Source organism: Brienomyrus brachyistius, chromosome 2 (genome assembly GCF_023856365.1).
Source record: "Brienomyrus brachyistius isolate T26 chromosome 2, BBRACH_0.4, whole genome shotgun sequence".
NCBI classification, from domain to species: Eukaryota; Metazoa; Chordata; class Actinopteri; order Osteoglossiformes; family Mormyridae; genus Brienomyrus; species Brienomyrus brachyistius.
Window position 1 is genome coordinate 15,302,530 of NC_064534.1, and position 26,305 is coordinate 15,328,834.

A 26,305-nucleotide genomic window follows, 5' to 3' on the forward strand; every position below is an offset into this window, starting at 1 on the left:
TATTGGATTATTCATCTACTATTGAAAAATCAGATACATTTGATTGAACCGGATGAATTTATATTTTATGTTAATTTCTTCTAATATTACACTGATTGCATGACAACAGGAACAAAATCTTCTCAGGAATCTTCTCAATAAAATACAAACTGTTAATGAAAATTTTGACCATAACTTTTCCTGCAGAAACACATCTTTTTAACGGCTAAAAAAGAACACAGGCCATCATTTAAAAAATGAACATCCTGAATTCTAACCCTGTTACATCGGTTGTATGAAATGCAAAAAAATGCACTTGATGCAAAGTATCGTGATGTCAGCATTCTTTCAACACCTGGAATGCAGCTTGACCTTTGCAAGATTTTGCTTCCAGTTTCATCACAACAGGTTACAAGTCATGCAGTGATATTTACTGTTAATGAAAACAATTTATAAATTCCATACAGAAGAAGCAGCCACGACTGTCTTTGATGTAACAACATGTCCCGAAAGATCTAAACAAATTATCTAACAGATATAAGCAAATACCTAAGCTTATTTGCTGAGATGTTCCTTCTCAGACCTTCTGAAGGACTTGTACTGGGCTTTTTTCCCCAACTATACAGAGCAACACACTCCACATATAAAAAGTACTATGTGCACATTGCTACTTTTGGAGATGAGTGCCGTCCGTAACTACATTTAGTGAGAAGGAAGTTTAATAGTATTATATCAATGTAACATGCATGTGTGTGAGTTTGGAGACTCAAAATCTGGATGAAGAGAATTGGTGTTGGGGAAAACTGACCTGTGGAACATGCCTGAATGCCCTCAGTTTCTGGGATGTTTGATTCAGGGGTGGGATGATGAGATCATTGTGACAGAGGACTCTTGTCAATATGTGTTTTCAGTTTTTCAGTTTCTTTTGGATTCCATCTATTCTTTCTGATTTTCCCTGATCTAGAGGTGATGGTCATGATCATTTGCGATGATCCACTTAACAGTCCAGGCATTCGAGTTTAACAAACAGACTATTCTGAATAGATATCACAAATATACCAGCCTGATTATCATTTAAAAAAAAAAATTTTGTATATCACTGGCATGTAAATTAAACATGTATGACCCAGGCCATTCAATGAGAAAAGTTTGTAGAAATAATAAACTTCAAACAGCAATCATCTACAAAAAATGGACTAGATATTCAGTTAAACTTCAAAGAATACAGCATGCTAAAATTGATATATACTACTATACATTAATACATAATGCTGTATTAAACCATTTTTCCTGAAAATCTTGAGAGACATACATATTGCCATACATGTAACCTAGGCCCAAAAAGTGCTATTCTGTTTACGTAAGTTTATTGTGGAAAACAAATAAAATGGGGGCTGACCTTAGCTACAGGACTTATTTGCTAGAATAAAGCAATAAGGAAGTAGATGTTTGTTTTATTGTAAGTGAGTTCATTATATATGCCCCATATGACAACAATGCCACTACTTGAGGTATAAGCATTGACTGGTTGACCCATGCTGAGCAAAATCAGCCTCAGCAAATTAGCTTAATATACAGCTGGGCCTTTTAAAAAGCCTTGTATACAGTAGTGTGCTAGAATCATTTAAAGGCCTTGCATTTCCCAGCACATTCTGTTGCTATGGTGATGCTTTCTTTTGTTCATGCATTTCCAAATGGTTCTCATCCAACATTCCATTGGCCATCGCATCATTACAAGATATAAAAGTACACAATGATTACGATTTATTGTGGTTTTACCAGACCAAGTGCGTCCCAATTTCATAAAAACAAAAACACAAACTGTTTGTATCACAGTAATTTATTCTACTAGCCTTGAATTTAATTTTTTGCTAATACCCAGTGTAAGCTATTGTTTATCTTCCTTAATAAATTACTGCTAAGTTGCAAGCATATTATTACTCTTCTCTGAGAATTTTACACATTTTCTTGGTAAGCTCCTGATTTCCACGCTGTTAGGGTTTTTAGGGCTAGCGCTCAGGGATCCCTCAAATTTACTCACAAGATTTCAGGGCAGCCGATTAGCATGTAAAAACACTGAAACTTTCCATGCACTCCATAAAACAGAAGCTAAACAAACAGCAGTTTAGAAGCTCACGAGGACAGTCTTTTAATGGAAGACCTACCTCTTGCCTGAAAGCTTTTCTGAAGCCGGCCATGGGTGTGGGAGCAAATGACCGTCCAGGGACACAGCTCACCACCACTGGTAACCCTTGTGCACAGCTGCCATTGATTTTTTCTGCCTCACTGCGCCCAAGTTTGCAGCTGGACAGGTGGGACTCGGTTCCTGTGCAGTTCACAGAGTAATCCCAGTAGGTGTGTTTCCGCCTACGTGCGAACATCCTGTGAGTTTAGAGGGACAAACAACAGCTGCATCATTCATCTGTCTTTTAGCCGACTGGCCCTTCCACACCATCCCAGTATCAGTATGTGTATTGTATATGCTCCCTGAATATGCCAGTCACATACATAATTGATTTCCTAATCCCAGTGCTTTCATATGTGACATAATCTAACCAAATGTTTTCACTTTGGACAGTGGAAAATATGTTTTGTATCTAATTTTGAACTCCTGCCAGGACTAAAACAAAGACTGCCCCTGGCCTGTTTTAATTAAATGCTGTTATACAGTGGAATCTGTGACTATTGACTCCCATAAGACGTACATTTAAAAACGACAAAAAATATGACAGCATGAAAATCCAAAGTAAATATATAAATAAAATTCAGCAACATTTTGGTGGTAATGCTTATGAGACCAAGCTGCACATCTGTGGGAATTAAGCTTTCAAAGACCTAAGTGCTTTCTCCGAAGCAGGGGGATTTTGAAGAGAGCACAGAACATAAAATAAATCACACACTTTTGCATGATCTTAAAATATGTCATACATATTTACAATGATCCCGTTTTCTTTTCATCCATGAATTTTCCAGAGCTTGAAGCAACCAAGAGGTTCAGACAATTGTGCTTGAGTAACAAATCCTTCACAAGCCCTACTGGGCTCTGCACTGGGAGATCTGGCCCACAAAAATGTTCCGCCATCTCTGAGTGAGTGTGACTCCGCACGTAGCTCAGTTGGGCTCCTGCTCTCACTCCAACTCTCTGTCTCAGATACATTTATTCTTACACAAGCACAAAGCCAAGAGTAACATGGTTTACACGTGTATGTTTATGGGTCAGGAAAGGCAGAATTTCAGTACTAAATAACAGTTTATCTGGGTATACTGAAGTACACACCAAAAGTATATCACATTTTGTATAATTTTGCAATCCTTTTTCTAATATGAACAACTTTCAGCTTCAGTTTGAGATTTCTGGCTAAACTCTTTTACACGGGTTTCCACTATTAAATAAACTATTCATGTCTCCCCCCCCAGTTTGTGGGCATTACAGCTACCTAATGGTATGTGCCGTTTTCGGAAAGAAGAAGGTAGCAGGGGAGTAGATATAATGAATGGTATGCGAGGTTATATCGAATGGTACTAAAACTGATTTATGAGGAGTCACGTGAAGCATTGTGGTGATGCGTACGGAACTGGTGGAAAGGTGTCCACTGGACGCGACCAAATGACAGTCCTCAAGAAATAAATTCGTAACAAACTCCTCTGATGCAGTGCTGATGCAGTGCTGAGGCCGTCGAGACTCAAAAGTCACCCCAGTGAGTCAGACAGAGGTCATGGCCCTGAATATTTTAATAATAGCCTTTAATTTCAGTAGATGTTTTTCTTTTTTCCTGCACTAACAGTGCAGTCTAGTAGGTTATTTTTCTACCAGTTGCATATAATTTTGTTTAATCTATTTCAGCGAAAAAGACATGCACATAAAATTTGTCCGCATTACAATAAGCTGGGTGAGCAGATGTTGAGTTAATTTCTTGAGGGGAAATTTGCCAGGCTGATTTTCAGTTATATGTCTTTCTTGGAATGAACTGGACTAAATGCAGTGAAATGCCAATGATCTGACATTTTAGTTTCCATGCACCTTAAGATCATAACAGACTTGCGAAAACTCTGAGAAATTAACTACGTTTAGCGGTTTCTACATAAAAAATGTGACAAGACTCCTCTACACATTGGGTTGCATATTAATATCTCTGTGTCAAAAGATCTTGCCACAGTGAGAAGTTTGGAAGTGGCAGAGGGATAAGGACGTCACACTTTTTCATGATGTCTTTATGTGGTTCCTGTGACTTTCACACGTGCCTTATACTCACTTGTAGACTCGAGTATTGTATCTCCTCTCCCCAGGAAAGCCAAACATGCCACAGATGACATGGCTGTTCATCGGGGTCCAGTCCGCATCACAGAGCTGCTTCCATCTGCCCTCGTCCTTCACCTCCACGTAGCCCTCTGTGACTGGAATGCGCTTGCGGTAAGATGCCAGGATCGCACGGATGCGTACGTCCTCCACGTGGATGTTCAAGCTCTGTGGAGAAGCACGGCAGTGTTCAGGAACCAAAAGATTCATGCCAGGAATTTATTTACAGCATTCAGATTGTGAAAAAGCGGACAAAGACTATGCGAATGACTGCCATTTTCAAAAGATTTCATCAAACAAATACTGCACGTGCGTGACTATGGACCCCTGAGACCTTTCAGATGGAGTTGTGAATTCCTTCTGCCCATGCTGTATTTTGACTGCAGGCTTTAAAACTAAACGCATTATATTATATAAATTTGTATATTTCAGTGGTTAAAAAAATAGTTGGAATAAAACCATTATATTATCCAACCACCCATCTATTTTATAACTACACATCCTGGTTGAGATTGTGTGGTGGGGTGGGGGGGGGGGGGGGTGGGTGCCAGACTTCCAACCTATCCGAGACAGTACAGGGTTTCAGCTTGGGAAACTTCCTGGATGGGATGCCAGTCCACCACAGGGCACATGAACACACATACAATCGTACTCTACTTTGCCATTTAGAGACATCAATTAGCCCAACTGATGCCTTAGGATTTCAGGCTAAAGAAAAAAAATATAATACCTAGAGGAAATTCCTGCAACATTGCCCTCTCCTGGTGAGGAATGGGTTTACGTTTCTCAGGGTCTTGTTCACGAGTGAAGGAGGAAGGGAGTGGAGGAAGGGAGTGGAAGATCAACAGACAGATCGGTGCAGCGTTGGCTGTATTGTGGACACTGTTCCGTTCTGTCATGGTGAAGAGGGAGCTGAGCTGGAAGGTAAAGCTTCTGATATGCCAGTCGATCTACCTTCCTACCCTCACCTATAGTCGTGAGTCCTCAGCCTTAGTGACAGAGTGTCGAGTTCAGATATTCAGGAGGGGCTCAAAGTCGAGCTGCTGGTCCACCGCATAGAAAGGAGCCAGTTGAGGGGGTTTGGGCATCTATCTAGGATGCCTCCTGGATGGGTCCCTGGGGAGGTGATTCAGGCATGTCCAACTGGGAGAAAACCCCAGGGCAGAACCAGAACACACTGGATATTATCTCTCAGATAGTCTGGGAACACCTTGGTATTCCCCTGGTGGAGTTGGAGGAGGTGGCTGGTGAGAGGGAGGTCTGGACATCCCTGCTTAGACTGCTGGCCCAACAACCCGACCCCGGATAAGCAGAAGAAAATGGATGGATGGTGAAAATCATACTACAACCTTTCTAGGGTTTTATACAAACTGCCAAAATACACACAGTGTCCACTCTACCCGGTATGTAGTAACTGGGCAGGGCCCATTTCTACCACAAGACCTACTTTGAGGGGTGTCAAGTCTGTTCAGAGAAGCCCTTCTACACAGCACTCTTGCACTCTTGAGGTTTTCCATTCTCTTCTGACCTCTTACCAAGATGTTCAGCCACAGAACAGCTGCTAACTGGTGTTCTTTCTTTTGTCAATAGCACCATTCCCTGCAAAGTCTGGACACTGTAGTGTATGAAAATCCTGAGACCCTCAAGATGCCCCGTGGGCTGTATGCATTCAATTGTAGCCATATGATCGGCCGTCTGGAAGAGCAGGCTGTTTGTGTTAACGAGCAGGTGTAGCTAGTGAAGCGTTTACTGCATCTGCTTTCTCCATCTTCAGGGCTAAAAACAAACCCATATATCTGTGCTGTGTGACTTTGCTTGGTGTAGTCTGTTCATCTTCGTAGTGAGAGACCGGTGGCTTATTATCTAAAGTAATCATCTGCCTCATTCCCAGAGCCTAACATAAACAGTGTTGGCTTCTGTGCAGGGAATCCCTATATTGTGGGCCAAACTGCTTGGCTTTCGGTCACTTTTTAGATGAGCTGATGATACTTTATTGATCCTCGTAGGGAAATTTTCTTTTTGCCTACCCCATCCTGCTCTCCATGACACACAGCTACCCATAGCAGCAGCCATGGAGTTTGGGGTTAAGTGTCTTGCCCAAGGCCCCACAGACAGGACTCTTCTGCTGAGGCCAGGCTCGAACCGGCGACCTTCCCATCACAGGTACAGAGGCTCAGTCCCCTGAGACTCACACTGCCTCCCATTTTACCCTTATTAAACAGCAAGAGTATGTTGTTTTTTGCCTGAAAAATTAGCCAACATATCTTTTGGTTTGTTACTACACCCTTCTTTATGCCATGATGCCCATATTTACGCCATGCCCCCCTCTCTCCCTAAAGTTACACACTACACTTTATGCTCTTACTGGCCACAGTAAGATTCCATTTTTCTTTGTCTGTCCCAGAATTTCTCACTTCGCCTTTTGCTCGGGAGAAACTTGCAATGTTATGCTGACTCCAAAATGCTTTGCTCAGCAGAAGTTTTCCAAAAGCACGTCGTTTGCGCTCAAGCCAGCCAGGGAATCATAGCAGCTCCTTGTAATCAAGAGTGGTTTCCTAGAATTTCCCAATACTCCTAGGAATGCACAGATGCCACGATACTAAACACAAGACAAATCTACAATGAAGAGCGCTGGCACGGGTGCAATTCTAAAGGCTGTATAAATGGGGATGAGGGAAATGAGAAGGCAATAATGGAATCTGTCAATAACAGAGCAACAAAAATGGGTGAGGTAGAGGAATTGTTATTGTTATTTAGATCTTCCTGGGATTTGAGGATGGCTGCAATTGCATAATAATTGTTGTCTCAGAAAACCAGCTTTTGAGATGCTTGTTGGTTACTGCTCAATTCTATGATCACACGTGTTGATATTAATGAATATTCTACTGAAGAAAGTCATGTCAAGTATCCTGCTTATGGACTCTCTAGGGACTTTAATCAAGACCTTAAAAATTACTAAACTGGTAGGCTAGCCACTGACCCAGATGATGTAGAACATATAAAAGTCTTTGTTGACAAATAAATTACATTGCTGAATATTGTACATGACCTAAAAAATGTGCATCACTGCTTCTTCAGATGACCGTGGAATGGAAGGAAAGATCCATAGGTATGATCCATGATATGCTGGATGCAAGTAACTTAAGAGAATGACCACCTGTTAAACCACTTGCCTTATACAGCGGTTTTCGATTATATTTTCTGGCATGACAAATCTTTACGTGCAAAACAATGGCGTACAGTTGAAAAATTTTAGGGCAACAGAGGAACTTTAATTGTATGACGTATGTATGATATCAGTGCAGCGTCTTTATGCAAGCTGTCTTGCAGGAAGAGATACGTCCAAGAAACAAGACAATCAGAAGCCAGAGGCACTAGGAAACACCTACAGGAAATAAATATTTCTGATTTATAGTTTCTGAATTTGCAGAGTGCAGACGTATGAAGTCATTGATATTCCAGACGTCCCATGGATAGAACATGCGGCTTTGCGGTCTGATGTGCAAGACAGAAATGGCTTGGCCAGAGAAGAATAAGAAAAAAAATGTTCTGTTTTTGTGCATTAAGTCATAATAGGGAAACTCAGGAAAAGTCACATAAGCAGGTGAACATGGGGGGTAATTTGTCTCCTGCCTGCGGTTCACTTTGGGCTCGTCTCGAAACAATACCAGAAACCTGTGTTGATAACAATGCTGTTATTGGAGCTCATAAGAGAGGTGGTATCCTTCTGTCATCTTCATGACTCAACGGCTTGGGTTTGACCTCTAGGGAGGGATGTGAGGCAGCTGGAATAGCTATGTGCAGGGATAGGTCTGAGAGAGCTGGAATAAAGCTCTGGAAAAAGCCATGAAGCACCGAGAAGGAGCCTGTGTCTAAACCCTCTTTCCTACTTTACATAACCATTGCCAACGGAAACCGGTTCATTTTGTAAATATTCAGAGTTAGATTTTTTAAAGCATCTGCCTGTTCAAACTTACAGGCAAGATAAAGTTTATAAAAAACAAGTTTATAACCATACTCCTACTACTCCTATTACTACTACAGTACTCCTACTACTCCTATTACTACAACAACAACTATTACTACTACATGATTACAACAGCAGCAACCCCCCATCCATTTTCCAGCCACTTATCCTGTTCATAGAGGACATCACTGGACATCATAAAGCTTAATTTGGTTGGGCAGGTCATTATGGTCAAAAGGACATAAAACACTACTTTATTCCTGACAGCACGACAAGCTACATGTTAACAAAGCATGCTTGCATATTATAAAGCACACACAGCTGACGGGGGCATGTGTTGTCTGTTATAGAATTCTTAATGTCCATAATATTATGTAATAGAAATTAAATTTGATTCAGTTTTACATACTAAGTGGTTCATGATACAGGGAACAAAAGAAGGTGCCAGGAAAGAAACACAGCACTGTGCTACCAAAGAGCCTCAGCTGCCTTCCTGTGAGCCCACTGAACATCCCTACCACATGTCTGACCTAATGGCACACAGCTTGACACAGCGTAGTTCATAATGAAATCTCAGTGCGTGCTACTCACTTAATTTCATTTACTTATTCATAAACCATTTTGTATCTCTCAACCAAAAGGCTCTGTCCTGGAGGTTCATTTTAAGCAGGCCTTTAAACCGCGACTGGAATTTTCTTTTTCCTCCACAAATTTCTTCAACAAACAGACAAAAATAGAATAAATAAGCAAGCTAAGCAGGCAATTTCCCGAGGTAAGAACAGCCACCACACCCCCCCCACCCCGGTTAACTGTGAAAACCACTTACTGTGTCAGATTTGAAAATCTTTTTTTAACAGCACACAAGCATAACAGATATGAAATCTTGATATTTTACTCTTCTAGCATAGTAAAGAGATGTATATGCATGAAAGATCTAGTGTCAGTGTCAGGCCTTAAATGCTATTATTTATTTAGCTACTTTTCCTCAGGCTTTAAAATTTGGAGAATCATTATAAGAATGTAAAAATAAAAAAACAGCCTGTTTCTTTGAGACAATTGAGGTTTATAACTATAAAATCTTCACAAAATAATAATTTTCCAGTATTACATGATTTATTTTTATGTTTTATAGAATTCTAAAATCCTAAAATTGTTGATTATTTGGTAATTCTGTACAAAGAAACATTCTGAATTTGTTAACAGAGGCATGTATAATAAATATACTGTATGAGATCGTCTCGAAGATTTGCGATTAACGTGTGGAATATTAGCATGGCTCTGGGAAGAATAATGGTCAAAGCCAGCGATCATCTGGCACACCCTAAATGACAGACACCTGCATCTACTTACATCTGCTGGCAAAATATCATTCAAATCTGATAAATTTACAAATAGACACGCTGAAGATTGGCATTAGTGCTAGCAGCAGTGTTTCAGAAAAATGCGAATGTGGTTACAGTGAGTGGGGGCAATTTTGACATGTGCGGCTATTTATAATGTGCTCCTGTCAAATGAAGCCTCAATCAAAAATAAATCTCTCCAGCTGAGCCCACTTCCAGCTTCCATGTGAGATCTAAGGGTTCATCAGACGAGATATTCTCGGGAAACGCTAAAGTGTTAAGTTGGGCAACGTGATGCAAATATTGATTTTAGCTGCAAAGAATTTCTAACGAGTCTTCCATTCTGAATATCCCTTAAATCATGACTATTTGAAAAGGGAGTTCTTGTCTATATTTATAGGAAGTTCCAATTGTTTGTTTGTTATGGTAAAATATACGCAAGCTTTACTGGCGCTTATTGTGCCTGTTTTCTTGTAACAGAATTCTACTGTAACTACCATAACCTTTCAATGCATTGACGCAAGTCTTACTATTTGGAAATGAATGGTATGAATGTGAGGCACACCATTAATGATAGATATACTGAAATATTCTCAGTGATTCTCATTTATGAGGTACAGCACTGAATTCCTTCTCTCCTTAAGCGCATTATTTTGTGAATTGCAAAAAGCTGGTGGATTCACCTCAGATGCCACACAGGACTCCTTCAGTTTGTCTTTCCAAGCACCAAGCAAACACCAAGGTTAAAAAAAAAGGTTTACAAAAAAATATCTGTGACCAAAAGGTTGTCTTTAAATACCAAAACTGAAAAATGCTTGGGGCAACTGGGCATAATAAGTGTATAAACTGCTTCCATAAACTCAAATGTATCATAAGCTAATGTAAAAAGACTGTTGTATGACAGCATCTTATCTTCTACCATTGACAGCATCTTCTTGGAAGGCATCGCCATCTTTCTGTTAGACCATAAAAAAATGTCCCGTCATTCGTCCCATTAGACTGCTGGGTCAGTGACTCATGTTATTAACATTCCTGGAGGATGTGTACGTAGGCAGATCTGGTGGCCCCCTCTGTGTTTATGGAATTGAGCGCAGCTCATGTCGTTTCTGAGCATTGGAAAAGTTGAGTCTAATCTTTCTCAATGATTACTCCATATGTGGCTGCGAGACGCAGAATTCGTCTAGACTTCCGCAAGTTTATTTTTTGTGTGTGATGAGGACTACTTCTCCCCCGAATTCACCTCTATTAAACCTCAAATACCTGTCAAACTAGTTTTTCATTTTATTTCTAAATCTAGGAATCTACATGTTTCAAATGCCATTAGATTTCTTGGCTTTGCACGCTGAGAGAATCCTCATCCTGTTTTTGACTGCTGAGTGAGACCGCCATAACAGGAAAACCAGACAGATCTCCAGGGATTCCATGAACACATACTGTTTGAGTTTCAACCAAGCGAGACAGAGGGGTGGAATCCAGTGCAAATGCATCTTGACTTTTGGACATAGTCGTATACTGCTGCCCAGTTCATGACCTCCATTTGAAGAACATTTTGTGCTTATATAGTGGAATCACCAAGTGCTTAACTGACCCAGCAACAAAGACTCGGAGTAACTGCAACGTTTAGATCCCACAGTGGAAACACTGACAAAAAGTGCAAGTGAGGGAATTATTATACATTGTTTGCTTTCATTATCTGAGGAAGACATCTGCAGTCAATAATATTCTTTTCTATTAGAATACGGATTATTTTCTTTCCTAATGAATATTAACACTGGAATTTTCGGTGGACCTTCTGAGTGTAAATACTGGAGAAGAGGTGGGAAAATGACATTCATGATGATATGTATTTCTGTTGAATATGTAAAAATGGACACATGAATAAACATATACCAAAAACAAAAATCTTGCTTGAAATAAACATTAATTTAATAAGCATATTGGTCATCTTTGGCAGGTTTATGAAAATTCCGCCTATATTTTTCTCAAGCTGAGGCTAACCTAGTACTTATAGCCAGCCTCCATAAACACTCATCCAGCACAGGGTCATAGGGGGCCTGGAGCCTGTCCCAGTAAACATGGAGCAGAAGGCAGGAGACACCCAGGACAGGATGCCAGTCCATCACAGAGCACACACTCTCACATAATCATAGACCATGAGCAATTTAGTCACCAGTTCCACAAACTGCACAAACAAGATCATGCAAATTCCAGACAAAGGAGGTGGAATTGTACCCAGGGGTGCTGGTAGAGATTTTGGGCCCTTTTTTGGGATTGCTTACCCGTTAGTCAGCGGCTTCTGAAATCGCCCCCCACCCCCCCGCTCAGCCCTGATTTTAACCCCCAACCCAAGAGGTACACAGCCGCATTGCTGACCATTAAGCCACCATGCCATTCTCGTAATTACAGTCACATGTTAATTTAAAAATGCCTGAGGCTTCTGTCTGTAAAAATCCAGCCACTGTATTCCAGTATGATGTTTACAAACAATAGACGTAATACAATAGCTATTTCCCCCGAGATGTATTTACCTCAACGTTGTTGGTGAGGGTATTGACGAACTTAAAGCCGGGAATCCTCTTGTCACTGCACAGCACTCCTACGTCTTCTGTGTGCTTGCAGTCGGACACCCCAATTCCATTAGAAGAACACTGGGCCAGGGTTTTCTCCTTGCCAGTGCAGTGCACATTGTCAAACCAGATGCGCCCTGATTAACAAAAAAGCATATTTTCAAAACACTATGAACTTTCCTGTTTTGGCAGCTTGAAATTCTTTAATTTATTGCCCCCCCCCCAAAAAAAAACCAATTACCTTAACAAAATAAATTAACTGATGAAGAGTCCGTTTCTACACATCATTCATTTAAAGACACCCAGCAGGCACTGCATAGACTAACAAATTATAATTTTTATTGAGTCAGCTAGGTGGATCTCCCTGAAGCAGTGTTACAGGAGATCAAGACGGAGCATCAAGTAAGAGAAGCAGAGCTCTGCAGCAACCCTTAAGGAGGCCACGAGAAAAAGCAGTAGTTCAATCTGCAACTGGAAGTTCCTGCTGGAGGGGAATCTAGAGAGAGACACGCAAATATGCAAACTAGTGCAGATGGTACTAATATAGAGTCTGGGCACCATTCTGCTGCAAGAACTACCCAGTAGCTGGATGTGATACAGAAACAGCAGTGTGACTTCCAGCAGACTGTGCAGCACAGCCCCAAACTCCAGAAAGCCAAGGAGAAGCTTCAGTCCTGCATCACAATTTAAAGGATCAAGTGGGTAGATTTAACGTCAGATGAGACTAAGAGGTCTCCACCATGCTGTTCTATTGAACCTTTGACCTATTTTGAGTCCTTTTTAATAAAAATTGTAAGTGTTCCTGCACCTTTGATCCATGTTGTGGCTTGTTGTGTTCAACCAGAACCAAACACCTATGGTTTTACATTTATATTTTGCCATAACTGTAACATAAATCTTGTTGCTTAGCCGGTACTTTTAACTAAAATGACTTTGAAGTGTGTCCACATTTACACTCCCAGTCAAAAGGTTTTGCACACCACAGGTCTTTGCCACTTTTCCATTATTTCATAAACTGCAGATTTTTTATTCGTTAAGCATCGGAAAACTGAGTGAACAACTAGAAATGAATGAAAAAGTCAACTTGTTTTATTTTCCTTTATAACATGGAAAGAGTATGTAATAGTACATGTCTGACATCCTGTTCACTGGTCGTGTGGTGATTTCAGTGTCAAAGTCTAGACTGTCCTTTAACTTTAAATGCACTATTCAACTGGTTCATTGCACTCGCTGTCACTTAATAGCTCATCTAACGCTGGTCTAGTGATCCACATTATATTGGGTGGCTTTTTGTAGATCAGTAGTGAGACATTTTCTGTGTCTGAAACATTGATTATGGGTGGCAGATATCAGCTAGCAGAGAAAAGACAAGCAATTATCACTCTGAAAGGAGAAGGCTATAGTTACAGAGTAATTGTCAAGAAATTGAAAATTCCTTTCCGCAGTTGCTTATACCATCAAGAGACACCTAATTGAATCTAACCTGGACAAGAAGAGGGCTGGTAGGCCTCAATCCACTTCTAAGGCACAAAACAAGTTTATACGAGTGACAAGTACATGTAACAAAAGGTTAAGTGCACTAGAAATCAAAGCACAACTGAAGAAATGCCATGGTACCAAAATGTAAGCTTCAACTGTGCAGAAAACTGAGGAAGGCAGGGCTGAAAGGGTGCGTTTCAGCCAGAAAGCCACTTTTGAGGGTGCGTAACAAAAGGAAAAGGTTTGTATGGGCGGAAGGACAGAGAAACTGGTGTGCAGAAGGCTGGTGTAAGGTGCTGTCAACTGAATAATCGAAGTCTGAAATCTATGGTTTCCAAAGGAGGTGTTATGTGCGCCGTTAAGCACTGTGAAGGGGATGCTGTCCCGGTGTGTAACTTCCACTGCAGCATGGAGGAGGCAGTGTGATGGTTCAGGGCTACTCTGCTGAATCAAAAATTGGAAATCAGCATAGAACGACTTTAATTTTGAATTAGAAAGGCTACCATAACATTCTGCAGCGACGTGCCATTCCAGCAGGTAGGAGACTCATTAGTCAGCTATTCTTTCTGCAACAGGACAATGTCCCCAAACATGTCTCCAAATTGTGTCACAACTATTTGTAAAGGAAAAAAAAAACGAATGGAGGTTGAAACCCATGGCCTGGCCACCACAGTCATCTGACCTGAACCTCATAGAGCTAGTCTGGGATGAACTGGACAGAAAGGTCAACTAGAGCATCACACCTGTGAACAATGCTCCAGGAGTGCTGGAATATGCTTACAGGGTAGTATTCAATGATTTATTGTCCCTTGTAGAAATAATGCCTTGAATTTGCTCTGCTAGAGAGGGTCACTTTGATGAATCAAAGATATGACATTTTCTTGCTAATAAAGGTACTCAAATGGTGAAAATAAAAGTAATAAAGTAAATTGTTAGCAAATAAGTACATTTTTAGTAAATATTAAGTGAGTAATGTGCAAATGTAGAGAATCAAACTGTGCCTTGACTGGGACTGTATACAGTTAGAAATTACACTAAATCTTAACTGCATATACTAGGAATTTGTTTTGGCAGTATTGGTGCTTACATTCACAGATAACATAGAAAAACACAGAACATAAATTAAGAAAAATACATAAATAGAAATAACAGAATAGACACAACCTCATTTATTTAATGGATGTTTGTACAGTTTAGCAGGAAAACTGCATTGCCACACTCCACTTAGTGACAAACTGAATACCCTGGACAGCCAAGGAAATGTTGAGTCATTACCGAGGTAAGTTAATTACAGTGCTGAGAATGATGTGGCTTTCATTAAATGCTGCTTCAAAGCTTACTCCTATGTTCCAGTATGACGTTTATGGATCAAAGGAAAGAGCTGATTAAATCAACTTTTGTTTTTCTTTATAGATTTCACATTTTGCAATTTGTCTTCAGCAGCACCTGTATGATGAATGTAAGCTTAATGTCTAATACACAGAATTGCTAAGTTTCCATTTTACTTACTTAGCAGACAGTTTGACTGAAAGCACGGTCAGACAATCCCTGGGGCTGTCGGGATTATGGGCCTTGCTCAAGGGCAAGATGGTGGCATCACTCTACCGACTTTGAGGTTTCAAACCGCAAATTTCCGATCAGAGGCACAATCCCAATCCTAATCCGCAATGCATGCACCTTCATAACACACTGCATATTTGCTTGTTTGCATAATTGTTCTGAATGAACAGGGGGAAACGCCTAAGGATTTGTTTTGAAACACAATGTGTCATTCTCACGAACTCATTACCGTAACACATCAAATTTCTCACATTGTATTATTGTCTGAACAGTTGTCCCTGTTTTAGTTAATCAGCTGCGTAATAAAACAAAATTCAAAACATTGTATTTCGCTGTAACATTTTGGGGTTTTTTTTGGTGAAGGAATCTCATGCCATGAGAATGACTGTACCAGGCTATTGCCATGCATCCAGTTTCAAAATAAAGGGTTTCTGTGGGTTTCAAATAGGTTCATAGTGTAAATGAAGTAGTCCATGTTCCACGTTTACCTTCTTGCCAAAATCATCCTTATCACCCCTTTTTTTTCCTGCTTGATGAATTTATTATACATCTTGCATGGCATACGCCTTCTTTTTCAAGTTACGCGCGGTGGGAATGTCCACGCTTTTGAGGGGAGAATAGTTTTCGGGCGTATCATTTTAAGACATTCTTTTTCATTATGCAATTGCTTGACAGAAGAATCAACTCCAGTGTCCAGTGTTTCCCAACCCGGTCCTCAGGGACCTATGAACAGTACACATTTTTGCTCCCTCCCAGTTCCCGGCACTTGAAATCCACGAGAGGATAAAGGATTATGAACTGGGGAAATGTTCGGAGTTGAACTGCCTGGTTTATGCCGCCTAATGCTAAATGTTTCATGCAAAACAAACCATCATGTAACTGCATACAATACTGTAGCTAGCCTACCTTCTCCTTTGCCATATTTCGAACCTGGGTACCATGACACGGCTTCTATGTAGCCCAGCTCCCTGCACACCACCTGGGCAGCATGAATGGTGAAGTCATCGTCACAGACGGTGCCCCACTCGCCATCATAGAAGACCTCCACGCGACCCTCGTTGTGCTTGCGCTTCTCCCCTGCCAGGCGCAGCTGAATCTTCGGGGTGTCAGGCGGAAGCACCGAGGCTGTGTAGTGCTCCTGCTCAGCTTCACCGTAGGCTTCCGGATAGCCCCATGCCTCATACTGGGCTGCGCACGGCACCAATAGGCACAGCAAGGCGACGAGGCAACATGCATGGGAGCTGCAGCCAGGCATGATGATATTAACTCCACACTGACAGGGGTACCTGAAGCCGAAAAGTGAGAGAAAAATATTCAACTTAACTCCAGAGCTGTCATCCAATTAGAAAAGTAATTGCAAATCATAAGCACAGTGTGAGGTACTGAAAAATTTATCACTTAAGTATTTGCAGAGGGGTCGATGCCCCTGTCGACTGAGGTGTGGAGTTTACACGCTTTGGGTGACGAAACACCAAAATATTGACGTGTCGAATGTAAATGACTCTTAAGCGTATTCTGCCACATTTTTCGCTAAGTCCTCTTAAGATCTGTATTAAGTCCCACGCTGCTACATGGGTAATTTTACACAAGTGCAATTTGTTAAATTATAATGTGCCCAATTACCGGAGTTATACTATTTAAGGGCCTTGTTCAAGGGCCAGCATAGATGTGACTGGCTGGAACCATCAACCTTCAGATTGCAGACACAGAGACCTAACGTGCTGAACCGCACCTTAGGAGTTGATATTATCAATATGTGTCTTCTAACCATTTATCCTGAGCAGGCTCAGTGAAGGAGGGGAGGGTCTAGATTCAATCCCAGACTGCACAGGGAGCAAGACTGGGCTACACCCAGGACAGGTGGCCAGTCCATGGTAGAATACATGTAGAATAGGAAAATTGGAGATGACAGTTAGCCTACCTGCATGTCTTTGAACTGAAGGAAAGAACAGCACCCAAGGAAACCCAGGTAATGTGAAGAGAGCATGCAACCTCCACACTCACACACACACACACACACACAGCAGAGGTACATATCAATCCCCCAGTCCCAGAGGCACGAGAAAACTTCTAATCACTGAGCCCTTCCATATCCATTACCTCAAAGACGAAACCGAAGACATCTTTTAATACAATAAACCGCAAAAAACGTCAAAGACTGACCAAATGTATGAGCTACCGTCTTCATAAGCCTGCCTCAATTTTTTTTCCAGAAACAAACATTAGGTAATTGCTTTTCACCCACACATCTACAACTCTAATCATTAGCCCCATATCATGATGATAAAAGCAGCTCCAATGGAAACACCATAGAATGAGCCACCTCTGTGTAGAATATAAGCTATCAAAATGATTACATCAACTCTTACATTAACTCTTACATAAACAGAAAAGTTTATGGAAGTGATTTTAATCATGTATCTACACTGGGGCTGTACCCTCAAGGGTCTGCCAATTATACCCTATAGCTGTAGATAATTGTACCTTTTAATGTACAGAAATGGTACAAACCTCATTAATGTACCCCCAATGGTGCAAAAATGTTCCTGTTTGTCTATTTCTGTACAGCCCCAGTGACAAGCAAAGGTACAAATTGGTACTGTTTTTTTGCACTGTTGCCTCGCACTTTTGGGCTCCTTTGTCTGTGTGGAGTTTGCATGTCCTCCGCGTGTCATCAAAGGGTGACCTCACGATTCTCCCATCCCCTCCCCCCACAGTCTAAAACCATGCTAAAGCTAATTGGAATTGCAAAAAATTGTCTGTAGGTGTGAATGTGTGTGGGTGCCCTGTGAGAGGTTGCCACGCCATCCTGGGTAATTGCTTGTCTTGCACCCGTAGCTTCCAGGATAAACCCCGAACCTCCATGACCCAGTATAGGACAAGTAGGTATAGAAAATGGATGGCTGGGTTTATCTAAAGGGGAATCCAATGCCACATAAAAGCACACCTGGAGATTTATGACCCCATCTGCACACTTACTGAACGCCCTTTGTCTGCTCTGAAATGGGAATTCTTATGCACAAATGCACAACTTCCTGTAAAGGCAGAAGTGAAATTCCACAATCTATCTCTGCAGTATAAACTACTTGCATGCTCATTTAATTAGGAACGCTAAATTACTTACATATGACATCAGCCGAACAAAGATCTGGCAAGAGATCATATGTCCTAAGGTCTCAGGAGGAGGAAATGTTTCTATGGCAACCATACTGTTTTTTTTTTTCAGGATGTTAGAGATTGGGTGCTTGTCCAGGATCAGGTATGGTGTAGAATTTCCTTACTATAACATCTTAAGCTGCAATAGGCCTACATTAGGCAACTAACATAAACTTCAGTGTTTAAAAGTATGAATCTAAAACTTCAGATCTGACTATTTTATCTTTTCCTCCCATACTTAAGATTCACTTGAGTATATAAAATAAAATACAATAAAATAAATATGGGATTAGAAATAATCTCCGACGTAAAAATAGTAGCAAAAGTCAACCCCAATACAAGGCAGTCCTGACTTAAAGAACAGTCGTAGCAATGACATAGCACTAGAGGAGTGTAATGCACTATGTAATAAAAGGACGACTATAAAACTGAATTGTTTAAAATGTATTCATTTAAAATGTAAATGAAATCTGAAAATCTACATATGGTTTGTATGCCACGGTAATTTACCTTGAGGGAATTTTGACTGGCGTGTCATTGATAAATAAAAGTATAAAGTAATGCATAAACTAACACATTAAAGTGGCATCCTTGCTCTATGTGAAGTTATAAATGTGCATCTTAACCGAAAATCTAATTTTGAGGATTTAAAAGCAATAGTCAACACTTTCAGAGACGTTATGCCTTCTTGATCGTAACATAAATAATAAGTGATTTATGTTCATTATAAAGCATTTATATGAAAACCATACGCAAAAGTCAAGCTATATATATATTCACTTGTTACAATTAACTCGTTTTCAAAAATACACATTCTACTAATTAGGATTTTAATGCTGGAGTCGAATGGAACTGTCTTTTAACTTACTTTGGAAACTGAAGCTTTCCGTTAAAGGATTCCTCAGGATACAACGCTCTTGCGCTTTTGCCGGGAAAATCCTTAAAAGTGTAATGTCCCTTTTTTCTTCAGTTCAACTATTCTAACTTTCACCACCTCCAACATTATCAGTAATTTTAAGAGTAAGACACGCCTTATAGGGCGGCTCTGTCACGCCTACCGCTGCAATGAGCTCATCGTTTGCTCTATAACTATACGGAGAAAGAATCGTACACCGATGTCCATCACATACTTTTAAAGTAAAGATGCTTATCAGGCTAGGAGTCCGTGGGCTACGTGCTATTTTGAACCATTCTGTTTCAAAGGTCTTGAGGTCTGGAGTTGTAACTCTATGCTCTGTGACTCCTACTGTAAAAATGTAAAACAACTGTTCACAGTGACTAGATGTTGCCTTTTCAATGCAATTACGGTAACTATAAATCTGTATGCATTCTTGGCGTATTACTGTTTTAAATAGATTTTTACTCTATCACTTATTAATATCAACTATTAATCTAAGATGAATAATCATGTTTACATGTTGATAGGCATGTTATAATGTTAGAATAAGTTAAAAAAAAAAAAAAAAATATATATATATATATATATATATATATATATATATATATATATACATAATTAATTCATTAAAAAAAAGAGTTCAAATGAAATATTTCACCAGAAGTTTCACATACTGAATACATATCACATTGTAATATACTGCCACCTTGTGCACACTGAGCACCGGTACCCTACAGCGGCATGTTGAGGAGCAGGTGCTCAAAACCTTAAAGAGCCACTCAGCAGCTTTACTGGGAGATTTTAAATAGTTCGGGCAATAGGGCAGATACTCACCCACCTGCAGCCCTCCCCCTCTGCACTGTGCCTGCTGAGCACAGCTGCACTTGTAAAGCACCCACCTACCCACCCCCATCCATCTTTGGATGGTTTATCCAAGTCAGGGCAGATGGAGCGGCTGAATCTTACATGGCATACAGGTACATTCAAGACGGCATTTTAGCACCACTAAGCCTAGACCTAATATCTGTTGCTAACCTCTTTAGCTAACAATGCTAACCACAGTGCCACCATTCAATAATTCAAACACCACTGAATTCATTTTGATTTGTAATTATTCTCCTATACTCAACCTAACACCATTTTCTGTGGTTATTTCTCTGATTGTGGTTGAGATGATACCGGCTCTCTCAATCCCAAAGCACCCACCTAGAATTATATTCACATATTCACCGAAAAAAATCCTGAGCGACACATACAGCATCACCTCTGATGAATCTTCTCTGTTGCCATCGTGACCTTCACCTGCCATGCAGGTTTCACAGTGCCTATCTAGATGGTTTGAATTTGCCAAGCTCAACACTGAATCGTGGCAGCTGGTATTAGTACAGTATTAAGTTTTTTCAACTCCTGATAAAAAAGTAAATAATTATCATTATCTACTATAAAGTGATTTTAAACTATTTCAGAAATATTTTGCTATTTACATTTCTAATCATTTAAGTTTAAACTTGTAGCGTGTAAAACATGATGATGATAATTCATCAAGTGCTAATATGTCCAACAGTAATTATTTCATCATAATCCAGTAATAAGGATTTCATATTCAGGCATATGTAACTCATTGTATTTCATACTGTAATTGTATCTAGTCCAGAAACAAGGCAAAAACAGCTACATTTTGTCTTGATTGACTATTTCAACTGAACATGTACTGATGTAATTCAAGAAGTCATTTTAGAAAATTCGGTAAAGCTTTACATTAAGCGCACCTTCATAATGCATTCATAGAACATTCATAGGCAGCATGCAAGTACCGTAACATCCTAACATTATACAATTATGATGTTTGTTATTATTATATAATGTTTGTTATTAATGTATATTACTTTTCAATACTTAAGTATTTTTAAAATAAAATACTCCAGTACTTAAACTCAAGTAAAAATTTGACTGAATAACTGTCACTTGTATTGGAGTAGCCTAATATTTGACCATGAGTATCTATACCTCGACTCAAGTAATGGATTTATGTACTTTGTCCATCTCTGTCTGTAATTAAAGCTATATAAATCCAAGTGTCTTGATGCTTATGAAAAGTCATATGCAAGTCGTTGTTATGTTTCTAGTCTATATTCTATACTTTGGTATACATGACTTGGACGTAAGAAGTAAGAACCATACTAGAAAATACATTAAAGAAATATTTTACTGCAAAAGGAAAACTTCCCCTCTAGGAAAATCATTTTGATTTTGCATTTATATTGCAAACTGGGAATTACATTTACAAATTCTAACATAACGTTTACCCTTATAATTTTAATCTTGAGAAATTTCTAGAGGTTAATGGAAACTGTTCATCTTGTGCAGAGGACTGGAGGTAATTGGAACGTGTTTTTTAAGTTGTCTTTAGAGAAAAGTTTTGGAAAGATTTGTGGGAGTATTCTTCATTGACATCTGGTCATAGTGGTGATATAAATCATAATTGCGATGTTGTTTGTGTAAAATCGTGTGAACCTTTGGAATCTATTTGACAAATGTGATGCACACAAAGTCCAAAATAAAAAAAAACTAAGCTACATTTTAAGTTTTATAGCTGGATTGATTCTATTTACAATCCCAACTGCATACGCAACAGGAAGTGCACTTCTCATGTTTTCTTCGCCAAAGATTTATACCACCGTAGACGTGTTCTAGGGTATATGTTGTCGATTTTTACCTCTTTTCATTTTTTTTTTTTACTTTTCTAAGGATGTGTTTTTCTTGCGAGTATCTTGTCCTACAAGACAGTAGCACGTATTTACTGCAATTCGATTGGCTGACTGTCTAGCCAATTGAATTTATGCTCCCTTTAGAACGTTAGTTTATGTTTGACGGCGGTGGCAAAGTTAGCTTCATTCACCTTTGTTGTACCTCAACCCAGATAACTAATGAGAATTTCTGCTCTAAAAAGTACATTGAGCACCGTTATATTTTGAAAATGTTATGTCGAGGATTAATTTGTAAATAGCTCACACTCCACCAAACAATTTCGGAACAGTTCACGTATCAAAGTACAAGGAAACATCATGCATTAAATCGAGAGAGATGTGTCATAGCACTTCGGTACGTGAGCGATTCATTATGAAGAGCCATAACTGCTCAAAATTATTTATTACCTAATTACTGGAGGAAGTGTAGCCTTTTCAAGGTGACCGGATACGGATGAGTGCAGAACTATTGCATCTTATTACAATTAAGTTGATTAACATTTCTTAAGAATGAACAAGGAAAATTGCACACATTTACCATATACAGTAAAATTTATTTATAAAAGGCATCAATATCATCAGACCCCGAAAATACAATAAATACAAAGAAAGATGAGTTCCTCGTCTAACAAAGATTGCATATTAAACACAAATGAAAAAATATGAAGTTAAATCAATTGAGCTTAATATCTCAGGGTTACAGACATCCATAGGTGGCTCCCTTTGTCTGATTGGACGTTGTAAATCTTGGCGCATTTATTCAAATCACATGTAGACTAAACCAGGGTTATAATTACAAGATTATTTATACAAGCTAAAACAATCAATTGTTTACAATGGGAAGTTGTATTAGTGTCCATTAAAACTGTGCATCACTCGATAACATGTTAATCTGTCTTTACAAAAAGCTCATCTTGCATTAAAAGACTCACTAAAACACTTTTAAATAAATATTATACACATTTCGTTGCAAGTTCAACACAACAGTGTACAATTTCCTTTGCAGTCTTCATTGCCTACTTTTGATTTGTGCTAAAATGCCATTTTTTTGCCCACTAAATCTTGCCAATTAACATTAATATATCGATTGCCCTACCAAATTGGACTACCTTCGTTGGCGTGCATATTAAACTAGAAAAACTCTCTACCGCTGTATTTATATGAAACTGTACATATTAAAATACTCCAAATCGTAACAAACAATACTTATGGAATAATTCTGTACTTTTACGAAGACACGTCGGCTCTTGTAAGAGCCTTTCTGTGTAGCAAAGTCCGATATTTAAAGTCCGTTTATTTCTTCTTGGGGGCTGCCTTCCTGCTTCTCCCGGCTTTCGCCTTCGTGGCTTTTGGTTTAGCCGCCTTGGCCTTCTTGGGAGCCTTGGCCACCTTCTTCACTGGTTTCTTCACTTTCTTCGGACTCTTCGCAGTTTTCTTCGCCGCAGCTGGTTTCTTCGCTTTCTTTGGCGTCTTCTTCACTGCCGGTTTCTTCGGAGTCGCCTTTTTTGGCTTTTTAGCCACAACTGGTTTCTTGGCCGCCGGTTTCTTGACTTTGCTGACTGTCTTTTTCGCAGGTTCCTTGGACTCGCCTTTCTTGTTCAGTTTGAAGGAACCAGAAGCGCCGACACCCTTGGTTTGCATCAGAGTGCCCTTCTGGACTAAGGATTTCAGTACCAGTTTGACACGAGAATTATTCTTCTCCACGTCATAGCCACCAGCGGCCAAAGCCTTCTTCAGGGCTGCTAGTGACACTCCTTTGCGTTCCTTTGATGCGGAAACGGCTTTCAGGATGAGATCGGACACACTGGGGCCGGACTTCTTCGACTTTGATGCCGACTTCTTCTTGGGAGCTTTAGTCGGAGCCGTGGCAGGAGCTGGGGCGACTTCTGCCATTTCTGTAGAGTGTTGCTGCTTTCCTCTTGCCAGGCGAACGTCAGACAGACAATGGTAACACGACGCGTAGTGAAGGGCGGAACTTAAATGCCAAGTGAGAACCCTATAGACTCAACCGCCTGTGTAGCAGCTCCGGGTTGTGGAAAACACTCTAGGGTTGTGTTTTCTTCTCAATGAAAATGACGAAATTTTAGGGCAAACGAGCGCTTGTGTAAAAATCAAAACATGGCAATGAAAACCAAACATCGGCATGTTTCAGGTGCATTGCCGTTAGACAAAAAACGTTTATACATTTTCAACAGAAACACGGAAAGTTTGTCGATATCACGAGTAAACCCGGGTACTTAGACGCCGCTTCCTCCAGTCTTTTAGTAATAAATTGATCAAACATTCGTCTATAAATGGAATAGACATTTTTTCGTCAAAGAAAAGGCCCTGCGTTACATTTGTATAATTGTTTTAAGTTTAAATTATTCATAAAATAGCAATTCAGTCGCTTTATCAAAGGAACAGTTAACACAGTTCATCATAGGTCGCCATTCCATCCTTTCCTAATCAGAATGACGCATTCCTTACTTGATTATTTTAAATAAGTGAATACTTAATAAAATATACACTAGGAATATACTTGCCTCAGTAGTGACGCATATATAATGATTTGTGGCGAAACGTTTAATTGAAAGAAAATTCAGTTTCTGTAACTTGTACTTATGAACCTAACTGTTATAATACTACACAGCGGTGACACTTTCCTGGCAATTACATTGTACCACTTATTAGATACATATGTTCATATAGGCTAGACATGAAACAGTTGTTATAATGTGAAACTTAAGTCTGCTGAATGTCATTCAACGAGTCCAAAGATGTTGTTACAAAAATATTATAGCGTTTTCTATATCGTGTGCATTAGTAACACTTGTTAGTAATTCAGTTATATCGTTGATATTAAAGTTAATTAATCGATAATGAAAGTGCATAAAATGTATTATCCTAATACAAAATACCATTATACTGAATGAACCTTTCAACAAAAACCCTGTATAGGACGATCTCATATGACGACGTTTTCATTAAGCGACCAACTGAATTGTATTTCCTTTACTGTCACGTACTATCATCATTCGCAGATTTAAAATTCCAGTATCATCGTATAATTTTCAGCCATTTTATTAATAAAACGACTTTAATGTGGTCTTATAATATCATATAAGAAATTGCACATTAATCTATCTTATAATGATGGTTGTAGTTATGAATGGTCACCGTATTTTTCTATTCTCACACCACCGACGATCTCGACATTTTTAATGTATGCTTGCGTTTTCGTTTCACGTATGGAAGGCTCTGAAAAAATCTGCTTGAGTCGATCAGAGTATAACTTCAGAATGCGTAGTGTGCGCGCTTGATGTTTCATGGCATATATGCAGGGGCGTTTCTAGCTATTGAAAAAAAAATCAGAGGCTTGAGGAAAAAAAGTTTACCTGGGGCTTGACTTTTTATTTGAAGATATCATTGGGGTAAAATACTCGGGGCTATATCCCCGAGCAATCACAACTACGCCGTTACATATAGGACACTACCTTAACTGTTTTTCGTTTAGCGTGTTTAGTGTAGGTGACGAGATCACGGATAATTTCCAGGAAAACTTCAAGAACACCCGCAGTTCCTCATAAGAGGTGGGTGATAGCTCGCCCGATAATGACCCGTATATTCCAACGCATTACGACACCACACTATCTACGTTACTACTACATAACATTGTTGTACACATAAGGGTAAACAGTAGCGTGTTATGGAGTGGACGCGGACCTAATTGAAAGCAACCAGATTTTTTTTTGGCAAGGATTCTTTTGAGCGTGATTGGCTGGTTTGACTACTGCATAATTAACCCTGTATTTCACGTATACCAAAGCGATGTTATTCCCCTCGAAATGCATGTTGTATATGTATAGTTTATTTATATTGAATTATATAAGGATGACAATCGGTATGATCTGTTTATTAGAAGCTTTAAAACTATGTGATTAGTCTCCTCTTCCGAAAAATCTTCCTAGCGAAAGCAGATTTACCCTATGTTCCGTGATATTTAAATATCTCCAGGTTTACTTTGAACTGTGAAAGTATTTTTCCGTGCTCTGAACGAATTTGGAAACGTAATCTCGATATCTTTATATGGCTAGTACATGTAAAGGAATTGACAATAAAACTCTCTGACTGAATTCTCTTATAATATTTTGGTAGGATGTGGAATCTCTTGCGGCGTTTTCAAAGAGCAATAGAGTCTTGCTAAACACTCTTTGATGATCTGTATTCCTTACGGTTTATAACGCATGTTTTATCAAGAAATTTAATTTATGTTTTAGAACTTTTGAAAATAAAATCATGATACTGTATTTATTAAACTATCATATGTTACAAG

At 39.5% G+C, this 26,305-nt stretch overlaps 2 protein-coding genes across 2 annotated transcripts in view; both read right to left on the reverse strand.

The window, feature by feature from the left end:
• Positions 1 to 19,487, reverse strand: part of loxl2b (lysyl oxidase-like 2b) — a 32,325-nt gene extending 12,838 nt beyond the window's left edge. The window contains exons 1-5 of the mRNA XM_048990461.1: positions 19,214 to 19,487; positions 16,096 to 16,475; positions 12,112 to 12,287; positions 4,233 to 4,444; positions 2,145 to 2,361 (exon numbers count right to left, since the gene is read on the reverse strand). Coding sequence (XP_048846418.1) covers positions 2,145 to 2,361; positions 4,233 to 4,444; positions 12,112 to 12,287; positions 16,096 to 16,444 — 954 coding nt within the window. The 5' untranslated portion in view covers positions 16,445 to 16,475; positions 19,214 to 19,487. The remainder of the gene's footprint in view (positions 1 to 2,144; positions 2,362 to 4,232; positions 4,445 to 12,111; positions 12,288 to 16,095; positions 16,476 to 19,213) is intronic.
• A 3,036-nt stretch (positions 19,488 to 22,523) lies between these two features.
• LOC125717822 (histone H1-like) lies at positions 22,524 to 23,956 on the reverse strand. The gene has a single exon (XM_048991118.1). The coding sequence runs from the start codon at positions 23,881 to 23,883 to the stop codon at positions 23,284 to 23,286; it is 600 nt and encodes a 199-aa protein (XP_048847075.1). The 5' UTR covers positions 23,884 to 23,956; the 3' UTR covers positions 22,524 to 23,283.
• Between the last annotated feature and the right edge of the window lie 2,349 nt (positions 23,957 to 26,305).

Bases quoted from the DNA above. Each gene is read 5' to 3' on its own strand.
- LOC125717822 (XM_048991118.1), bottom strand. From the start codon at position 23,883: ATGGCAGAAGTCGCCCCAGCTCCTGCCACGGCTCCGACTAAAGCTCCC.